The 22,554-nt window shown below is 36.8% G+C and overlaps 1 protein-coding gene across 1 annotated transcript in view; it reads right to left on the bottom strand.

Moving 5' to 3' along the window:
- Window positions 1-22,554, bottom strand: part of LOC107681721 (structural maintenance of chromosomes protein 6-like) — a 58,595-nt gene that overhangs the window by 10,734 nt on the left and 25,307 nt on the right. Inside the window, exons 10-17 of the mRNA XM_016478040.1 lie at window positions 8,074-8,101; window positions 7,903-7,983; window positions 7,666-7,836; window positions 6,152-6,289; window positions 5,923-6,068; window positions 3,472-3,597; window positions 2,598-2,701; window positions 2,220-2,372 (exon numbers count right to left, since the gene is read on the bottom strand). Of these exons, the coding sequence (XP_016333526.1) occupies window positions 3,555-3,597; window positions 5,923-6,068; window positions 6,152-6,289; window positions 7,666-7,836; window positions 7,903-7,983; window positions 8,074-8,101 (607 nt within the window). The 3' untranslated portion in view covers window positions 2,220-2,372; window positions 2,598-2,701; window positions 3,472-3,554. The remainder of the gene's footprint in view (window positions 1-2,219; window positions 2,373-2,597; window positions 2,702-3,471; window positions 3,598-5,922; window positions 6,069-6,151; window positions 6,290-7,665; window positions 7,837-7,902; window positions 7,984-8,073; window positions 8,102-22,554) is intronic.

Below are 22,554 nucleotides of genomic sequence, written 5' to 3'. Positions count from 1 at the left end.
GTCTCCGCGGATAGACCGCCCAGCTGTTAAGCGTGCCGGCCGCGCCGTTGTCATGCCCGCCAGCTGCGGCTCACCTCAGCCCACTGGCCGCGCCGAAGACAAGCCTGCCGACCGCTCAGAAGACCAAGCGCATTGGCCACGCCGTTGTCCTGCCCGCCAGCCGCGGCTATTCCCCAGTCCGCTGGCCGTGCTGAACCCCATATGGAATCTATGGGATATTTTCAAGAGAAAGATGAGTACCAGTCGATCCAACAATACAGACGAGCTGAAGGCCGCTATTAAAGAAACCTGGGCTTCAATAGTGCCTCAGCAGTGCCACAGGCTGATCGCTTCCATGCCACATTTCACTGATGCTGTAATTTGTGCTAAAGGAGCCCCGACCAAGTATTGAGTGCATAAATGAACATACTTTGAAGAACTTGAACTCACCCTTAAGTCATGGTGGTTAAAACAACACTGATCAGAGTTATTATAATTAACTAAAAACTACAACCATAAAACATTTTGATACCTCAAATAAATTAAAATGTAAAACCATATAAAAAAACTAATAAAAATGACACGAACCCAAAATAAAAATAAAAAAAACCTTTCAATAAAATTAAAGCAGAAACACTAATTTCTTCCTTCCAGTCAACTTTGCATTTAATATGCTTTGATACAGCCACACCTTTCAGTAACGACCTTCTGTGACTTACCCTCTTTGTGGATGGAGGGTGTCAATGATTGTCTTCTGGACCATTGCCAAGTCAGCAGTCGTCCTCATTATTGTGGTTTCAAAGAACAAGAGATACCCGGAATTTATACTGTAGGGATGGTCATTTAATGAAATTCAAATGTAAATATTCTAATATTTTGATACTGGATTTTTGACTTTCATGAGCTGTAAGCTCTAATCATTCAAATTAAAACAAAAAAAACGTTTGAAATATTTAACTTTACATGTAATGAATCTAAAATATATGAAAGTTTCACCAATATCAGCTATGATGCATTTTGAAGGACTGCCATAATAACATCCTAATCTTTACTGATGTGACATTTAAAGAAAACAGACAAGCCATCAGATCCCCCAAGAAAAGTCATAATTGTTACTGTTATTGACTATTTATGTTATGGAGAGCACTATAGCTATTTTAATCATGGTTTTTTTTATCATTACTATAGTCATGATAGTAATGATTTAAAATTTCTATCATGTCAACCTGTGTGGTTATACTTTAAACAGTCAGGTCCATATATATTTGGACACAGACACAATTTTTATTATTTTAGCTGCTGACCAAAACATATTTAAGTTACAGTTATATAATGAATGTGGGCTTAAAGTGCACACTCTGAGCTTTAATGAACCCACATCATGCGGTCAAAGGATCTCTCCATACAAGTGAAATATACTATTGTTAATCTTCAAAAACAAAACAAATCCATCAAAGAGATAGCAGGAACATAAGGAGTAGCCAAATCAACAGTTTGGTACATTCTGAGAAAAAAAGAAAGCACTAGTGAGCTCAGCAACATAAAAAGACCTAGACATCCACGGAGGACAACAGTGGTGGATGATCGGAGGATCCTCTCAGAAAAACCCTTTCACAACATCCAGCCAAGTGAAGAACACTCTCCAGGAGGTAGACATGTCACTGTCAAAGTCTACAATCAAGAGAAGACTTCACAAGAGCAAATACAGAAGGTTCACCACCACAAGGTGATAACAAGGCCTGATGAGACTTTGCCAAAAACATCTAAAAAAGCCAGACCACTTCTGGAAAAGCATTCTTTGGATGGCTGAAATTAATATCAATTCAGTGTGATGGCATGGGCATGCATGGCTTCCAGTGGCACTGGGTTACTGGTGTTTATTGATGATGTGACAGAAGACAGAAACAGCTGGATGAATTCTGAAGTGTATAGGGATATACTCTCCGCCCAGATTCAGCCAAATGCAGCAAAGTTGATTGGGCAGCGCTTTATTGTACAAATGGACAATGACCCAAAACACAGCAAAAGCAACCCAGGAGTTTTTGAAGGTAAAACAGTGGAATATTCTGCAATGGCCAAGTCAATCTCCTGATCTCAACCCGATTGAGTATGCATTTCACTTGCTGAAGACAAAACTAAAGGCAGAAAGACCCCCAAACAAACAACAACTGAAGTCAAATGTAAAAAAATTAAAAATAAATAAATATATATATATATATATATATATACACACTTCTTACCATATATACATCAAACCCATCTAAAGCACGGAACGGAGCATCGGATATGTTCCACAGTGACAGGATTAAGCACAAGTTAGAAAACGAACGCTCTCCTCTAGACAGTGAACGCATGTCACTCAGAGCGGCCTTACCACCCTCTTCTGGCTGAACCTGAGGAAGAGACAGATGACCGTCATCATGAGAAACTACTGTACTTTTAAAAAGTCACGGTTACTGCATGTAGAGTAAAATCCTGACCCCAAGGACATTTTTGAGAGCATAGGCTATTCAACAAAATTAAATTATACAAGACTGCATGCCTCTATGCATGCATCCGGTGTTTGTTCATCAAGAAAACAACTACATCAAAGATGTTATCATCTTGCAAAGTCTTACTGATATGGAGAGTCTCATTCTTATGGTCAAAGGTCATCTTCCCTATGTATCCTCTCTGAGACAGCATGGAGTCAAAGTAGTACTTACAGCGTACAGAAAAATACCTGGAAACACACAGAAACACAACCTACATCATTATCCATCAGTACCCTAAAATCTGCACTAAAATGGACAAGCCCTTTGATATGTCCCACTGTAACTTGTTGTTTTAAGGCAAGACACTACAGGCAAAACCACTGGTTTTTAGAATGCACTGGTAAATTCTGAGATTTTGGGCTTTTTGTAACATGTTGTTTCAGACTAGTGGAAAGAAAGCTTATTTTACTGCACTTTATCTTTGTGCATCTGATTTTTTTTTCTGGCTGATGTAAAGTACAGTATTTTCTGATTTATGGAGTGATAAAACGATATCTAAAATCCCTGATGTAAAAAACTTTAACTCTGTCAACAAAATGAAACAAGAATTTTGAACCTGGCTTTATATAATGTTCAGATTCCTGTTCTGGAAATGTTTATAATGTTAAATATTTAATTAAATAATGGCTTATTTGCATTTTTAAACATACCATTTCAAAAAACTTGTAATATAAAACACAATTCTTAATATAATCAATCAACTGGGGAAGTATGGTGACTTTTTTTTTTTACCCTATTCGCTTGCATTGTCCTTAATAGGGTTATTTTTTAATTCAGTAAAACTCGTACAGTGATTTTCCTTTGAGCGACTTAAAATGTCAAAAGCAGACAAACAAAGGCTGTTTCATTTGTGACCATTGAATTAGTGGTCTGAAGTTCAGACACATTAAAACAATCTATTTGAAAACATTTTAAATCAGTCAGCGAGAATCAGACAAGAGCCTCTAATGAAACTTACTTTCTCTGTTCAGTGTAGACGTTGTATTTGGGGTTTATGATCTCAGTTAACTGGCAGATGATAGCCTCCAGACCCTTGAACTGTCAGTCTATGTTATTGAAGTTTTCCTTCGCCTCATGGAACTGCCTAGAAGATTCAATGACCAACAACTTCACCATTATAACATCATAACATATACACCCCACCTGCATGATAAACAATTTAGATGCGCTTCATAGAGGCAAGGGGAAAATAACTACATGGTACTGTCAGTACTAGGGCTGCCCTCGACTAAGGATTTTTTTGGTCGACTAGTAGTCGTTCATTTTAATCATTAGTCGTCTAATCGCACGTTTATTAATAAACCATTTAAATCATTATAATTAGCCTTTAATTGTTAAGATATACACGGAGTTTCGCGCTCAAGTTCACAGACCGAGACGGCAGAAAGCGCATCCTGTTTGCTTACATTATTAACTGTCAGTCTATGTTATTGAAGTTTTCCTTCGCCTCATGGAACTGCCTAGAAGATTCAATGACCAACAACTTCACCATTATAACATCATAACATATACACCCCACCTGCATGATAAACAATTTAGATGCGCTTCATAGAGGCAAGGGGAAAATAACTACATGGTACTGTCAGTACTAGGGCTGCCCTCGACTAAGGATTTTTTTGGTCGACTAGTAGTCGTTCATTTTAATCATTAGTCGTCTAATCGCACGTTTATTAATAAACCATTTAAATCATTATAATTAGCCTTTAATTGTTAAGATATACACGGAGTTTCGCGCTCAAGTTCACAGACCGAGACGGCAGAAAGCGCATCCTGTTTGCTTTCATTATTTCATAAAAGCGCAATTTGTTTTTATTGTGAGTGCACACAAATAAACGTAGAGTCTTCACAGATTTGAAAGATGTATTACTCTTATCTGTATGACCAAAAATTAAAGAGTATTTTAAGAGTCGATTATTCATATGTTAATACCATGGTATAATTTAATAAGTAAATAATTTCACATGACAAACAGTTTCTTTTAAGAATTGAGGGGAGAATCAGAGAGGAAATATGTTTAAATGTCCTGTAAAACTGTAAAAATGTGTTGAAAAAGTATTCACCCTCAAGACCTGCAAGATGTAGATGAGTTTGTTTCTTCATCAGAGTTGGAGAATTTAGCATTACATCACTTGGATCCACTGCAGTGAATGGGTGTCGTGAGAGTCCAAACAGAATGAGTCCAAACAGCTGATAAAAACATCACAATAATCTACAAGTAATCCACACCACTTCAGTCCATCAATTAACATCTAGTGGAGCAAAAAGCTGCATGTTTGTAAGAAACAAATCCATCATTACAGTGTTTTAACTTTATACCATTGCCTCCGGCTAAAATAGAGTCCATAATCCATAATAACACTTCCTCCAGTGGAATAAAGTCCATCTCCTTTTGGAATCTCACATGAAAATCTACCCACATATTTGTTTAGAATTGCTTTGGGCTGTTTTAGCTTGTAAATGCATATTTCTCTATTGATTCAGACGAGGTGACTTTCCCTTGAGAAAGTAGTATGGACCCCTTTTCACAAGACTGATGACACGTTTAACGGTCATTAGCATCGTAAATCCTCAAAAGTTTTTCATATTTGTATTTAAAAAAAAAATGTATCTACATTTATAACACTATTCTTTGTATTATATCACCTTTGCATCAAATTACAAAAAAACAGTTAACGCTAATGCGAGGGTGTTTCTAATGCAGCGTCTATGGGAGGGATGGTAAATTTGACATCTTTCTCTCTTCTGACTGCCATTATCAGTCTATCTAAATTTTTTTCCTTTTATTGAAATTCATGAATACACTATCGTGGAGTTTTTCTTTTGCTATTTGAGCAAATGGGAATGCAAAAAATATATTTGTGGTACTCTCCCATTCACTGCTATTCAAGTTAACCCAACTATGATGACTTCCGCTGCTGAGAAACCCGGAAATGTGAAAAAGGTCCATTATGGTAGAGCACTCGTTGATGTTAAAAAAACATCTTAATTATAGATTGAACATTTTTTTTTAATTTAATTTTAAATTAACAGCTTTTCACTTCACAAGACATTAATTGATATAATGGAGTGGTGTGAATTACTTATGGATTATTGTGATGTTTTTATGAGCTGTTTGGACTCTCATTCTGACGGCACCCATTCACTGCAGAGGATCCATTGGTGACGTAATGTTAAATTTCTCTAAATCTGTTACGGTGAAGAAACAAACTCATCCACATCTTGGATGTCCGGAAGGTGAGTAAATTTCAGCAAATTTTCATGTTTGGGTGAACTAATCCTGTATATGGTCTTAAAAATAGGTTTATTTTTTCTTCACATTAAATCTAATTTCTTGTTTCTTTCTTTTGATTTTGGAGTGAAATACCACCCGGTCTCATTTGTTTGACAGCTGTAGACTGTGTCTATGTACCTGACGATAGTGTCTCTGTGTCCTTGTTGGTCCTGCTGTGTGTTGATCTTGTGTCTGAGGCGGCTGATCTCGCTGTCCAAACTCTTCGCTGTTCTCCTCACATCCAAGCGCTCGGGGCAAGTTTCTGAGGCTTTCGCTATGGAAGCCTGTCAAAAAATAGATTCAGTCAAAAAAAACGGAAATCTCTTTGTATCTAATGGATCAGTGTCAGATGTCAGGGTTTGGTCACCTGTAACCCCTGGTCCTTCTCATACAATTTCTTCTTTAGTGTCTCAATCATGTCCACATGGGCTTTCCGCTTCTCTTCATAGTGTTTTTTATGATGTTTACTCCTCGCCAACTCCTGATCACTGTTGCTCAATTGCTCCTACAAGCAATCACGTAAAAACAAAACTGTTTACTAGATTGCACACATTGATAATTAAGAATGTGTGCTGTTGTGGACTGTTCAGTAGTGAACTTGAAGCTCATGATCCTTATTTTAAAGCTTGACAGCCTGCTATTTTTAAACATTAGCAAAGATGAATTAGGACTAATTCATGTAACAGTTAAAAGCTGTCCACTGATGATGTTACACATAGGGCTGTACACATTCATATCTCTGTATTTTTTGGCTGATTTGCAGTATACGGTATATATCTCGGTATTGTCTACGCTTTTGTATTTGAATTAAACAAATAAAGTAAATGTTACAATGTAGGCATATATTATGTGCAAAAAAAGTGTTAAAATCACATAACATTCAAACATTGTAACATTGCAATCTAAAAACAAAAATTTGTTTCAGAAGCTTCGCTAAAGATAGGCGCCTAGTCTATTTTTGACGGACGCCGCGACCAAGCCCCAAAGCAAATACAAAATAAAAGTAAAAAAATCATGTCGATTTCAAAATAAACACCGTGCAGACTCCCGATCGTATTTCATATCACTATATCCTTGCTCCCCACGAATCCTTTTTACAAGGACAATTCAAAAAAGGACAAGGAGTGGAGTTTAATTGCAGGAGTAGTAGGAGTGGAATAAACAGAATTAAACCGGACAAAACAACATTTAGCCAACCATGTTAGAACAAAAAAATAAAAATAAAATCAAGAAAAACAACGTTGTACAGGCAAATCACATGGTCTCGCGAATCCTGTCGCTTTGCTTCTGTAACGCTTCAGGTGTGAATTGGCACTGCGTGGAGGACGGAACAAAACCTCGCCAGAGCCGTAACGCGCCGCAGACTTGTGCAATGTAAACAAGGGGTAAATGAAGTCTGTGAAGTTTAGTGGAGAATCACAAAGCAGAAGGCTCATGCACTTCTGACAGCAAAATGGAAATATTTCCTTGGCTTTCTAACATTTACAGATGGAGAATATACCTGTGAAATGTAAGTTATGTATTTAGGAAAACAGCACATCTCAAACTCATTAAACAGCACGTCTCTGTCAGCGGCACACACAGCCTTTCTGTCAGAGCCGCTTTAAACTGAAACCATAAACTATAGGCTACTATATCTTACGAGTTTTTTTAAACCCTTCATATAAAGATTGTCACATATTTAGAACAAATTGCATTATGCACTTTCTTTGCAGCAGTTCAGTCTGTGTCCTCCGCTATATTTTTTTCAGATGCGCTCATATCAAACTACTGTATATCGATATTAACGGTATTACCTCGATATCGATATATCGTATAAAAAAAAAAAACTCGATATACCGTCCAGCCCTAGTTACATACACTCTTGACTTCTTCTCTAACCTTAATGGTCTCAGCTTCCTCTACAATGCTGTTAAAAGCTTCCCTCTGCTGCCGGGAGAGCTGCTCAGCCTCCTCATATTCCCTCTTGTGTGTCAACACCTGATTCCGCGCAGCTTCAAATTCCTCTCGACAAACACTTATTCGGCTGCTGAGCTCCTCCAGGTCCTCTTCCTGAACAAAGAGCCATAATTAGACACAGAAACATTTATGTTTATATTGAGTGAATCTGTTTGTTACCAAAGGTTTCAAATCTTCTGACTGAGGTTCCTCAACATTTTGCAATTCTGTCAGCTCTGCTTGAAGCTTCCGACAGCATTCCTGTTAGTCAAAATAAACAAAAAATACATATTAGAACATATTTGGTTAAAATGCTATGATGTGGTCTGTGCACGGCAGGTATTTAATGACCTGGGCTTTCTTGCGGTCTTCATAGGCACTGTGAAGAAAAAAGAAAAAAAAAAAAGGTTTAGATCTTTCTTGGTTGTTGATCAGATTAATAGAAAACTGTCCACATGAATATGAATTCTAAATCCAAGCTAACATCAAAATGAATGAAAAACATCCAAATAAAATAATAACAAAAATACGGGGGTACAAAAAAGGTAATGACAAGGTCTCTTAAGGTCTGCAGATGGGAGGCTGGACAATGCACAATTAAATGATCATGTTGAATGTTGGTTTGACATGTTGAATTAGTGAAGATACAGTTTGAATTTTAAACTGTTACCACTCAAAAGATAAAGGGGTGGTTGACTGCTTTTTTTTTTCTAGGATTGATTGTGTTTATGGGGTGCAGTCTAACATGAGTTAATGCTTTGTTTAAAAAAAAACAAAAAACGTATTATGTTTCACATAATTTACTTTTATTCTACACCGCTGTCCCTTCTCCTATGAATGCTCTGATCATTTCCTGGTTTTATGAAGCCCTTCCCTCAGAAATGGGCTCAGATTGGTTAGCTGGCTAAGTGTGTTGTGATTGGCTAAATCACCTAGTGTGTGTCTAAACGTCATGCCCCTCAGCTCAGTTGCACGTGCTCCGGTTGTATTGTAAACAATGGTGTCGTCAATATTGCTTATCAATTTGAGCCCGAATGAGACCCAGAGAATATTAGTGAAGAGGATCGCGCAGAACCTGTGCAAGCACGGCTCTTACAGGACGTTTTTAGAATAGTAGGTTTTTTTGTTTGTTGTTGTCTCATACTTTTAGATGCGCTGATACTTGTAAATGCTACTGCTTATGTTAGCTTTTAATATACGGTTTTATCCTGATTAAAGCTTTAATAGTGCAGAATACGTGATTGCGTTTGTAGCATTTTTGTAAATTGTTTATTTTGTAACAGTAATAAGTGTTTGACACCAAGTATTGCTCGATACCACGGCAACCGCACGTAGACGCATCCGCCATCTAAATAATAGGGAATCTACCTATACATATCTATGGTTGTACTTGCATGAATGGTCATGTGACATGCGTTTTCGGTTGTGTAGTATGGACGGAGATCGTTTCTGAAACGCCAGTGTAGACGAGGATTGTTTTCATTCTAAAACGAAAACGCACTAGTGTAAACGGCCTAAAGCACAACATGGCCTCGCCCCCTTTGTTGCATGTTCCTGGGGGCGGGGTTTATGTAAATTTCAGGGTTTGTGATGTCACCAACCTGGGAAGAAGCTCGTTGTAGTCCCTTATCAGCCCTAACTGTAGACATTAAACTGCCATCATTTTAAAAGACAATATCTCCGTTTGCATTGAACTTTCAGCATCGTAACTTTGCAGATATTGCTTATGCTCAAACAGCAACATTACACACTAACTAAAGTTAAAAAAGTGAAATAACCGTCAACCACCCCTTTAAATAAAGACTCTTAGCATTTATTTGATTACATTTTTTTAAAATAACTGTTTTCTCTTTTAATAAATTATGCTGATGCACAAGAAACATATATTATTATTATCAACATTGAAAACAGTTGTAATGCTTCATATTTTGATGGAAACCATGATTCATTTTATTCCCAGGATTCTTTGATGAATACATTACATTTAAAATTTTAATTAAATTTATTTGAAATTGCAATGTTGTAAGATTATAAATGACTTTATTATAACTTTTTGAGCAATGTAATTTGCCCTTGCCGAATAAAAATACTAAATTCTTCAGGGAAAAAAATGGTGCTGCTAAGGTGATCTAAATTGTTGCTAGATGGCTACTAGGTTGATCTGGGTAGTTGATACAAGTTAACTAGTTAAACAGATTCTAATGTTACACAGATACTAATGTTACTGATAAGATGCATCACACTCAGACATACCATCAGACCATCAGTTTATAATTGTGTGTTGCAGTTCTGTCATATCCTGCTTTAAATGCTTGATTTTTTTTAAGTCGGCTGGATTTTGATTAGCTGTCAATGTTTTTATCATTCATCAGCTGGAAATAATCATTCTGAAAGTGATTCCAATGATATGATTCTTCTGTCATCTCAAGTAGTCTGTTGGTTTTCCATCTCATCTGTTTATTTATGACTGTAAAACAAGGCGGTGTTGCCACTTAGCTAGGCCCCATGCTTTAGGTCAAAATATGTTGCATGTAGAAATTTCGGTCCCAAGTTAAGGATTTAGAAAAAAAACTAAAGACCTAAATTGTGGTAACTAATGGGCCATTCGCAAAGAGCTTGATTGACAGGTGATCTGACCAATCAGAATGTGGATGTTATGTATCACCGTTGCTATCCGCCATCTTGTCCGACAGCTATTGCCGGTCTCCATAGAAATCCATGTTAAAACGGGGTAAAAAAGATTGACTGAATTGAAACTTTTTCAGTATAACTAAACATAAAAATGTGCGCAGGGTTAAGCTGTGCTGTTTTTGGCTGCCACAGTAACGGCAATAAGCTAAAGGAATTCCTTTAAAGTACTTGTTTGGCTTACCAGATTTGTCCATGTCCAGCACTGTATGCATGGCTTGCAGCGCATAAGTTAAAATACTCAGTGTGAAATAATAAAATAATATGTTAAAACGTGTAAAATTCGAATTAAATTAGAATTTAAAATGCATAATTTCAGTTAGGGTGAAAAAAAGCTTTTGGCTTCTCTCCTGAGGCCACAAGAGGGTGCATCGAGCAAAATATTACTAATGCACGTTTATTCAAAGCAATAAAATAACACGACTATCTGTGAAAAAAGTGCATAATGTTTAAAATAATGTTTATAAACCAATTATAATTAATTAAGTTGCTTAAACAACTATAAACAAAACAGCATCATGTATGTATGCATAGTTTAATACAAAGCGCCGAAAGCCAATCACAGAGTACTTTTTTATATTTTTAATAGAGGTCGAACGATATGGGTTTTTCTCTGGCCGATGCCGATATCTGGAAATCAGGGCAGCTGATGGCCGATATATGATGCCGTTTTTTTTTGGCCGATTTTATTTCATTTTTCCCCCCTTCATCTCATAGAAGAGTTTGAGTAAATGATTATTGCAGGGTACAAGATAGTAGTAGTAGTAGCTAGGGGCGGAGTGGGGGGGGTGGGGTGGCTTCTGGGGCTCCAGCCCCGAATGTTTTTTCAAAAGCCCCGAATCTTTTGGGTTTGTAAATAGTTTTGTGAAAAATATCGTTTTTCAACACATATTATACAAAAATATTTAAAACAGTTCAATACCGCTTTCCCGCAGGATCGATAAAACGATATCAGCTGCGCTTTCTCTCTCTCCTCTCCCGACAGCGAGCTCACGTCACACATACCGCAGTCCTACATACTCCGCCCACACTCTGTTCTAATTGGCTGTGATTTTTGATTGATTTTGTGGCATCCTGTAACTCTGTCACATCTAGTGTTGACAGACAGATTGCTCGTTGCATCGTGTATAGTTGTCAAGTGTACCCATAGTTCTCTCAGGGCAGGCTGATGGCCAGGGGATGGCATGAAAGACCCTCGGGTGCTGACAGAGCATTTCTTTTTTGCGTTTCGCTTTTGCTTCAAAGGGCAAATACGAAAATGATGTAAAAGTTGTAAAAAAAAAAAAAAAATCACAAATGGGGTATTATTTAATGTCGCAGAATAAATTTATCTATCTATCTAGTTTTTTTTTTTTTTGTCTGGGCCAGTGAAAATGTTGGCACAATTGAGGGCAAGTAAAACTGAATGTAGAGTCCTGCTATGGTGTGTGAACACTGTCAAAGAACATTAGCTGACATACATTGCATGCAACATTATCTGATGTTAGCTCGTTTTGACATTTATGGACAGTAAATTGAAAAAAGCCAGCCTCAGGTGAGGGAGTTTTGATGTTACTTAATGCTGCTTGATCGAAGTCATCACCTCACTGAAAAATTAACGATTGATGGTAATATTTTCAAGTGAACGATCGAAATACATTATTTAGGTAACACTTTACAATAATTAACTAACACGTCAACACACTTTAATACATTAATCAACATTAACTAATCGAACCTTATTGTAAAGTGTTACAATTATTTGTTATTAAAGCATATACTGTATATGTTCACAAAAACACTGTTAAATTAAACAGAAAAGCAAGCAGGTGTGCATGATTTGGCGTGGCAGCCAATACAAATAATAACCGTTTCCTTACCTAAATCTGTGCTTCTGAAATTATTATCTTTTTCTATATAGTGTAGTAGTTAGCTATCTCTGTGTCGTACGTGGCCACTTGTCAAGCATGAAAAACACAAGTTTTATTTAAATTCTGAATATATTATCGTACACAGCATGCAAAGAGGGCTCCCTTTAAATTTATTAAAAACTGTCACTCATTCATCACAATCTCACAAAGTTAAAAAACAAAACAAAAAAACAACCAAACAAAAAAACAATGACCGTGACTACCGTGACTACACGACTTTTTAAATGTCTTTGTTAGAAAGAAGTTACAAGCATGATAGAACACAGCACTGGACAAAAAACGGTGACTGGAGAGGTGAGTGCGTGGATACCAACCTAAACACCTCTGATTGGCCATTGCGTTTTAGAAATCAACAAACATGTCTGTGATTGGCTACATTGCTCACCTCTGTGAAAATGCATTGTAAAATCATTTGACACTTTCCAAAGCAGAAGGGTGGATACACTGGATTGTTTGCCAAATCTATTTCGTTATGCTATTATTATGAAGAAAACAGATCCTAGACCAGGGGTTATGGGCAGCTTTTCCATCTAAAAGCAATCAGAAGCAACAGCAGGCAGTTGTATGAGTAAGACTATTATACACGCTAAATTCAAGTCCCAACTACATGTGGGCTAAGCCCCGAATGTTTATAATGTCTGGCTCCGCCCCTGGTAGTAGCCTAATTGATAGTAATAATACATGGCTCAAAACTTAAGCACCTTCTCAAAACAGTTCTGAAGCATGTTTTTTATTTATGTTTGCTGACATACACCAGTGTTTCCCAGACTTGCAAATGCAAATTAATTATCTGCCAGCAGGAGGCACTGTTGGAGCAGGAGAAGTATAGAGGTTTCCCCGGTAACGGCTGTAATCAAATAAGCGCTGCGCTCACAAATGCTACTTTATCAGGCATTACAGGAAAGACGAAATTAAACTGATTTCAAAGCTTTTCTGAAGACAGTCGGTTCTTTTCAAAGATACATTCATATAAAAACACCTGCGCTGCAATATAATTTTGAAAAGTGCAGTGTTCAGTTTATTCAATCAAGTATAAAGCGGCTTTCACACAGGACGCGGAAAGCGATGCGCTGTGTTATGAAACCCACTCATTTCAATTAAGTTAAGCCTTTTGGAAAATCTGTTTGTGGCGGTCAGTTTTGATATTGTGACGAGCCGCCACAAATCCGGTATGGCGTTCCACAACAACGCTTAGCTGCCTGCAGATGCGCCTGCCTATAAATCGGTCCAATTTGCAGCACAATCGGCCAATGCCGAATAATTTAAAAGTGCTGAAAATCGGCCCGATTAATCGGCTGGCCGATCAATCGGTCGAACTCTAATTTTAAATAGTTAATATCACACGATGAGTGCCGTTTTTTTCTTTAAAAATAAGCATGATTACAAATGTGATATTGATTTTATACAATCATTCTCTGCCAGCAGGAGGCGCTGTTGGAGCGGGAGATATAGCGGTTTCCCTGGTAACGGCTGTAATCAAATTAGCACTGCGCTCACAATCGCTACTTTATCAGCATTACAGGAAAGACTAAATGAAAATGACATTGAAGCTTTTCTGAAGACGGTCAGTTCTTTTCAAAGATGCATTCATATAAAAACACCCGCGCTGCATTTTAATTTTGAAACGTGAAGCGCACATTTTATTCAACGAAGTATAAGCCTTTTGGAAAATCTGTTTGTGGCGGTCAGTTTTGATATTGTGACGAGCCGCCACAAACGCTGGACACTGCAATGGCCAATAAGTCAAATGGTCATAATCTAAGTGAAAACAAAAATAAAAGTTCACACATATTACACAGCTTGCTGCTCATAACTGCTTAAGAGTGCACTGGCCATGAGCGATGACATCGTGGCGGCTCGGACCCACACACACATTTCATGAGGAAAGTTAACGTGCACGTTATAATTAGCCCAGAAGCTTCGTCTGAATTGTTTCTACTTTCACATGCAAATTACTTGTTGCACTTATGAATATGATAAGCACGTTCGGCATCAATTCTAGTAGGGTAAAACATAATTATGCTTTCGAAACGTTCTGTTTTTGCCCTGCCATCATTAGCTGAAGCTGTGTGTGTACAAGCTGCGGCTGCAGAGTGTGAGATTCTCGGTTAAGGCTAGAAGGCATACAGCAAAAACTACTGGGCAATGCGCACATCAATATAGCGTAATTTTTCTCACACTGTACAACAATAATTACTATTTTTGCATTATTGTAAGCTGGTTTAGGGTTGGGGTAGGTCTAGACGTTAATAAAACACAATCTAATAGGTAGAAAATTCAATTTATTGTTAGCTTCCGGTTTTTGCTGTATCCCTTCTAGCCACAACCGAGATTCTCCGGTATGGCGTTCTGCAACAACGCTTAGCTGCCCGCAGATGCACCTGCCTATAAATAGGTCTAATTTGCAGCACAATCGGCCGATGCCGATAAATTGAAAAATGGCAAAAATCGGCCTGATTAATCGGCCAGACGATCAATCGGTCGACCTCTAATTTTTAATACGCAATATTTGTAATGAACAACACAGCATTGCTGCATCTAGTGGCTTCAACTGGACAGGATAACAAATACATTATAATGCAACGACACTTACATCGTCATTGCATCTCGTGCGCCACTGATAAGGCTGCCTCCTTAATGCACACCTAAAATTCGAATGCAACATTTTTGCATTCAAATGTGGATTTTTATTTTAAATTTGACAAGTATTCGAAATTCTATTTTTTTTGACAGCACTAGTTTGGTTCAAAGCTTAAAACATTTTAATGAAGACCTTTTTTAAAGGGGTCATTGGATGCAAAATTCACTTTTGTTGTCGTTTGAACATAAATGTGTGTTGGCAGTGTGTACACATCCACCCTATAATGATAAAAATCCACCCAGTGTTTTTTTTTTTTAAATCCCCTTTCTCAAATCAGGATGTTCTGAAATTCCTGTCAGAATGATGTAGTTCTGCACAGGCCGCTCCCACGATAGTTGATGGACAAGGCCATCTTACGTTAGACCCGCCCTGAGTGAGCTGTCATCAGTCCGAAATTTGTGTTGACTCCGGTGCAGCGGAAGACAAGAATGTCTCTGATCAAGCAACTGAGGTGTTTTGTTGTTGGATGTAATAATGAATATAGCAGTCGTCATTTACTCCTGACATCTGAGCCACTGAAGACGCAGAGGATTAACATTACTTTAGTTTTTGAAGGGAATGTGCAGATCCCCGATCTGCCTAAATGCGTCTATATTCGCGCGAATCATTCGTGATCCAGCTTCATCTACAGCAGAAGTGAGTATAAAGGTGTTTTATGAATCTTTGCAAATCGCCTTTCCTAATAATGTGCTAGTTTGCCAGATTCGCGGCTGAAGTTTACAGTCTGCTCGTCACCCCACGGAAGAGAGGGGCGAGGTCAGCAGAGCTGATTAGCATTTAAAGCAACATGGACCAGAACCGTGTGCTGAAAACAGAGCTGATTTTAACAGGCTAAAAAGGGTGTCTTTTACACTACCATTGAGAAATTTTAACCAAAGTATGTTATAGACTTTTCATTAAGACCCTAAACAATCATATCAACTTGTGGAAAATGGGCATCCGATGACCCCTTTAAAAACCCCTATGGGGACTTTATTTCTAGCTGATGTAACACGATATACCGTTTACATATTTCTTTATTTACATCCATGACTAATATCAATGAATGGTGTGACTTTTCCAGGCATGAAAATTGTAAAATTCCTGGATATTTCTAAACATCATTTTTATTTCTTTAAATTTAAATTAATTGAATTGTAGGGCCCTATGATTTCCACGATGTGGAAAACGGGGACGGAATCGCAGAATCCAGTCATAAAAACAGATTTTACTGTATATTTTTGGATGGATAAATCAAAAGTAACGTACACTTAAATCAAAACATATGGACTAGTGTCTGTGAATATTAAGTAGTGTTAATTTTGTCAGCTATTTTCAATTTTAGTCTTAGTCCCGTGTTAGTTTTTATCATATTTAGTCAACCTTATCCCATTTAGTTTTAGTCGACTAAAAGTCTCAACATTTTAGTCTAGTTTTAGTCTAAGAAAATCTAAAGTATTCTAGTCTAGTTTTAGTCAATGAAAACTTGACAATTTAGCAATATGATTATTATTAATTAGCCGTAGACGCACAGCCAGGCCCGGCGCCAGGATGGCATAACTGAGGGGGCATTTCAATCCCACTGGTGGGGGAGGGCAGCACTATAATGCGCAATGACAAACAGACACGGATGCCCCGCGCACACACATACAAAAGTTGACTAATTTTAATTAGTAAAATGTAAAAAGTAAAATTTTAAAGATATTTTAAAATGTTTGCTGCATGGTTTAAACATACCTTTTATAAAATTGCAGTTTTGAGACAAAAAAATAATTTAAAAAAATCAGCTGCGTAATGGCCAAGTCACATTTTATTACATTCATGAATAGCCTAATGTAAAATGCCTTTAAATAAAGCCAAATGTTTACATTACAAATACAGTTAAACATAGCTAAAAGCTAGTTTAGTTCCTCTCACTCCACAATTCCTTTACATTTAGCGGTATTCAGAAAAATAATGAAACATAGGCTAGTAGTCAAACATCAACCTAAAACGAATTCACTGCTGCCTAAACTGAAATGGGTGTTGGGCTCACATAGCCTAGCTCTCTTATTCGACACAAATCCACTCAGAAATGTTTCCATATTCATGATGTATTTGAATGCTAAACTATTATTTATTATGCTTTGAACATCACTCCAGTGCACGTATCATCCTTCACATGCGCAATGTTTGGTGGGTGAACGCAATAGACTGTAGCCTACTTCGGACTATTTAAATTGAGAAGTGTAACTTTTTATTGGCTTATTATATTTTGATAGTGAACAGGCTACGATGTCAAGTATGCTAGAACTGAAGTCTGTGCGCACTTGAGGTGCCTGCGCGATCACTTGAATTTGTTCCTTACGACAGCAGAAACAAAGATAAGTTTAAGACATCATTATGAAACTATAAAGGGTCTACATTTATTTGTGTAGTCACAATAACAACAAAACACTGTGCTTTCCAAAATAAAGAAAACAAACAGATGTCGCTTTCTGTCGTATTTATTTCCTTTCCGTGAACTTGTTGCGCATTAGAAAAATGGACAGAAACACGGCCTATAACTTGTCGCAGTTTTTCTTTCATTTTGTTAATCTGTGAATTATTTAAGTCAAATATATTTCGTGAATAAGACTAGGCCTATTTATTGATTTTATATGTGTGATTTTATAAAAAAAATTTCCGTTCATATAGGCTAATTGCTTATATTTATGTTATTTTATTTCAACTTTATTTCAATTAACAGAAATGTTTTTAATAGTTTTAATTAACTTTAATAACTCTAAATGGCAAAACATCCAGAGAACTGAAGTAGGCCTACACTTTCAATTTTCCAGCTGTTTCAAAGCCATAAATATTTACAAATAATGACTTTAATGCCGCTCTCATACAGGCCACCATAATTAACATTCCTTTTAAGAATAATGAAAGAAATGTTGGCAAAATTAGAACAATCTAGAACAATGTGCCTATTTTTGTGTGTAAATTACTTTTTACCGGTTCTATTTTGATAAACATGACACAATACGCTATAGCATTATTAATATAAAAGAGTTTGTAATCCTATCGAAGCACGACATGAAATACAGTGAGTCTGGTAAATAGAGAATTAGCTGTCCTCATCAGAGCTTGTGCAGCCGCGCTGGAGAAACTGCGATGACCGTAATCAGCGTCTGCTTGCGAATCGCTCTTGCGGTAGCCTGCTTTGATGACATGCAAGCTGCTTTAAGTCAGACACTGATCTGTGCAAACGGAACACAACTTTATGCACTCAGACGGTGTGCCCATGCTCCGCCAATAAATTATCTATTAATGGTTTAAACAATTATAGTTCTTTAAGTAAACTGAGGGGGCACAAATTCTTTCAGGGGGCAATGCCCCCTTTTGCCCCGCAATCAGGAGCGAGTTTGTGCGCATGGTTGCCAGATTGCTTAAAATAAGCAAAACACCGGGCAGAAAATGTATCCTTGTAACGGCGAAGCTGATTCGGGGATTTGAACTCTTGATATCTGGCAACCACACACATGAAAGCTTGCGTAGGAGTGTACAGCAGTCCGCAATAACATTTTTTCTCCTATTTTGACAAAAATAAAAAGAGTTTTTTTGGTAAAGTTATTATTATTTTTTTAATACATTTTAGTCTCGTCTTATTTCGTCAACGAAATTGCATGTTAATATAGTCATAGTTATCGTTTTTCGACCTTATTGTCATCTCGTCTTCGTCTCGCCTTAGTCATGGGAAAAAAGTAACGAACGAACATTTTTCGTCAGTTTTCGATAACGAAATTAACACTAATATTAAGCCGCAAAAATACTATTTAAATATGAATCCTGAATGTTCTGCGCGTCTCTGTATGAATTAATGGCCCAGGCACGAGGTTTTGTTTACTAACGTTACACACACACTGAAGCGCGTATGACGCTCGCGGTGTTTTCAGTCTCTGCCGCGTTAATATACGAGTACATGAACACATAAACAATCTCTAGAACTGCTCTGAGAGTCACTTCATGAACATTTTACTGTTTCATTTGAGAAAATCTATCATCATATCAAAGGCTACACACATATCAGAGGCTACAAAAAGGTCTTCACAGCAACCCGTCAAAATAAAAGTTTGGGTTAACAAAGAAACTGCGACAGAAATCAGAAATATATTACTTTATATAATCATAGTAATACTACTACTAATAAAATTATAATCAAAACATTATTTTTAAGGAGTATTTACCAGAAATATTATTTACCAAAATTTATTTAAGAGAAAAATTTAAATACACAGTATTTCTGAAAAAATAAAAAAATAATAATACATTATTTTTTTAATAAAATTAATTAATTGTAGATGCTTTTTGCTTTATTAAAATGTAATTTAACCATAAAAAAATAAAATAAAAAAAACTTAATTTGGAAAAAAATAAAACGGATTTCATAGGGCCCTATAATTATAATTATTTTTTGTGGTAATATAAATAGACTAAGTCAACAATAGCCTTTAAAATGACTTAAAATATATATATAATAGCAATGACAAAATAATATTTAGTTCAAATAAAGTAGGGTGAAGTCAGCAAAAGTGGGACATCAGCTAAAGTGGGACAAATAAGCTTTTGGTGTTGTGCTCCTTTTTAAAAAAAATATTACTAATGGGTGGTCTTGAAATGTTGTAATAACAGTACTTAATTTGAATATCAACATTTGATTAGTCAAATCGTAAATCATATAGGCGTGGTTATTCACTCGAATACTGGAAGGTCTGAGAAAGTACATGTTAAGTGCCCGTACATAGTTTAAGCCTATTAAAATGATTAAGGTTTAAATTTTAATATAAAGTTTTTCAACCGACTATATAAATTTGTATTACATGTGTTTACGTGATCATTCAATTTCATGCAAAATTGTGCAAGTTTCTTTGTTCTATTTTTTTTTAAATATCAAGTTTTGTTACTGTCCCAATTTACCTGAACATGTTAGATAATTTGGGACAGTAGCATTCAGCCAAAGTGGGACATCCTATAAATTAAAAGAAGATAATACATTGCTTAATTTTGTTATTTTACAAAAAATGTCACAAATTGTAGGCAGAAGACAGGTAAAGAAAAAAAAGGAATAGAAATTTGTGAATATTAAGTTTTTGTGCGTAAAAAGTGCCTGTAAACAAACACATGCATGCTCTCACCCATACTTACACACATACTACATAAACACACAAATATGAAAGCATGTTACACACACACACACACACACACACACACACACTTAAAGGGTTACTCCACCCCAAAATGAAAATTTAGTCATTAATCACTTACCCCCATGTCGTTTCAAACCCGTAAAAGCTTCGTTTGTCTTCGGAACACAATTTAAGATATTTTGAATGAAAACCAGGAGGCTTGTGACTGTCCCATTGACTGCCAAGTAAATAACACTGTCAAGGCCCAGAAAAGTATGAAAGACATCGTCAGAATAGTCCATCTGCCATCAGTGGTTCAATCTGAATTTTATGAAGCGACGAGAATAATTTTGTACGCAAAGAAAAGAAAAATAACAACTTTATTCAAAAATTCGTCTCCTCCGCGTCACCGTAGCGCCATTTTGGAGAGTATCCACTAAACGCAAACATGTCTTTCATACTTTTCTGGGCCTTGACAGCGTTATTTACTTGGCAGTCAATCGGACAGTCACAAGCCTCCCGGTTTTCATCCAAAATATCTTAAATTGTGTTCTGAAGACAAACAAAGCTTTTACGGGTTTGGAACGACATGGGGGTAAGTGATTAATGACAAAATTTTCATTTTGGGGTGGAGTAACCCTTTAAGCACACAGTTGGATACAAACACTTACAGTACACACACAGGAGCAGGCACATCATAGATGAAATGGCAACATTTTTACACTACACTGTATTTCTGTTTAAGTGATTCAATTCTTTGTTTTTGTCTTTCTGTTGGAGTGTTTTAAATGCTTACATTTGCACTTTTGTTGGAGTGCTTTAATAATTCTTTAAATTTATGCTTCTGTTGAAGTGTTAGCGTTAGGTGGTTATGAGTTCACAGTCAATAGCACAATCCACTAATATTAATATTTTTTTAATATAAAGTTATTCTTTTAAATTCTGAAGATTTTCTATTGCAAAAGATTATTTGTACAATGTCCTGCTGTAGGAAATAGTATTTTGTAAGCACAGCCTAGATAAAAATGTGTGTCCCACTTTACCAGACGCAGTGTCCCAATTTACCTAAAAAAGCCAGAAGAAAAGAAATGGGTGCTTAACATTTTTGAATCTCTGCATGTTTAAAATAATAACCAATATTCTTTCAAAAAACATACTGGGAGATACAAGAGACTTTGAGAATTTGTTTAAAGTGCCCCTAGTATGGGTTATGAAAGGTTCACATTTTGGTTTTGGGAGTCATTAACGAATTATTACATTTAGTAAAAACAACCTGTGAATATTTGCTTTACCATCCTTTTGAACATGTAGAAAAATGTTAAAGTGCCCCTATTATGGGTAATGAAAGGTTCATATTTTGGTTTTGGGTAGTCCCCAACAACAGGTTGACATGCATGCAAGGTCAAAAAACACTTTCATTGACTTATAATATGCATTTATTTTTACCTTACTTGCTCAACGACTCCCAAATGATTCGCTCAACGATTAATTTTTCCAAACCCCTCGTTTGCGTGACGCTAATCTGCGGTGATTTGTCCGATTGGTCGATTTCATTTTCATTTCATCATGCCTGTAATGCCTGATAAAGCAGCGTTTGTGCTGCTTTGTGTACAGCCGTTTCCGGGGAAACAGCTATTTTACCCATAGACTGTATAAAAACATGGACGCAGTGTCCGTGATGTCACCCGTAGGTTTCTGAAGAGCGTTTTTGAAGCTCAAAGTGGGCGGAGTGGGCCGTCGCCATCTTGGCAGCGCGTCACTCCTGGATAATCGAAAATGGGCAAAGTGGCGGGAGCTGGTTGCTGAAACCACACCCACTTAGCTCGACAGTGGTGACAGCAGCGGCAATCCACCTGTCACTCAAATGGCCACGCCCTTAATTATGCAGAATTTAAAGGCTTAATATAATTTAAACGGATGAGTTATAAAAAAATTCACCCCCCTCACAGTTGTCATGAAGGGCAAAATTAGCTATATAGACCAAAACCACTTTTTGTACCAGGCTGTAAACAAATTGGTTTCTGCTGTAAAGTTGTGCATTTAAGCATGGGGAGTCTATGGGACTGACTCCCTTTTGAAGCCAGCCTCTAGCGGACAGTCGATGAATTGCAGTTTTAGTCACTTCCATGTTGGTTTCACAAGAGAGACGGGGAGGTTGCTGCTTGAACCTAACACAGAAATGTATTAATTATTTATTTTTTTGCTAAAAAAAACTTCATAGCCAAGTTAATTTTGCCATAATTAGACATTTGTTTGACAATTAGTCCATCGAGCATCGCTGCAAACCTACATAGGATGGATAGATGAATAGATAGACAATTTTTTTATGAGCTCTCCAGAAAAAAAAGATAAGAAAGTCAGATGATGAAGACCTGAAGTATTTGATGGGACCAAAAAAGAAGGAATTTACATGAAGAGAGGCAGAACTATTGATAGAGGTTACCAACTTCCACTGTTGTTATAG

Source organism: Sinocyclocheilus anshuiensis, unplaced genomic scaffold, assembly GCF_001515605.1.
Source record: "Sinocyclocheilus anshuiensis isolate Anshui unplaced genomic scaffold, SAMN03320099.WGS_v1.1 scaffold436, whole genome shotgun sequence".
NCBI lineage: Eukaryota > Metazoa > Chordata > Actinopteri > Cypriniformes > Cyprinidae > Sinocyclocheilus > Sinocyclocheilus anshuiensis.
This window is presented reverse-complemented; position numbering and strand designations above follow the sequence as displayed.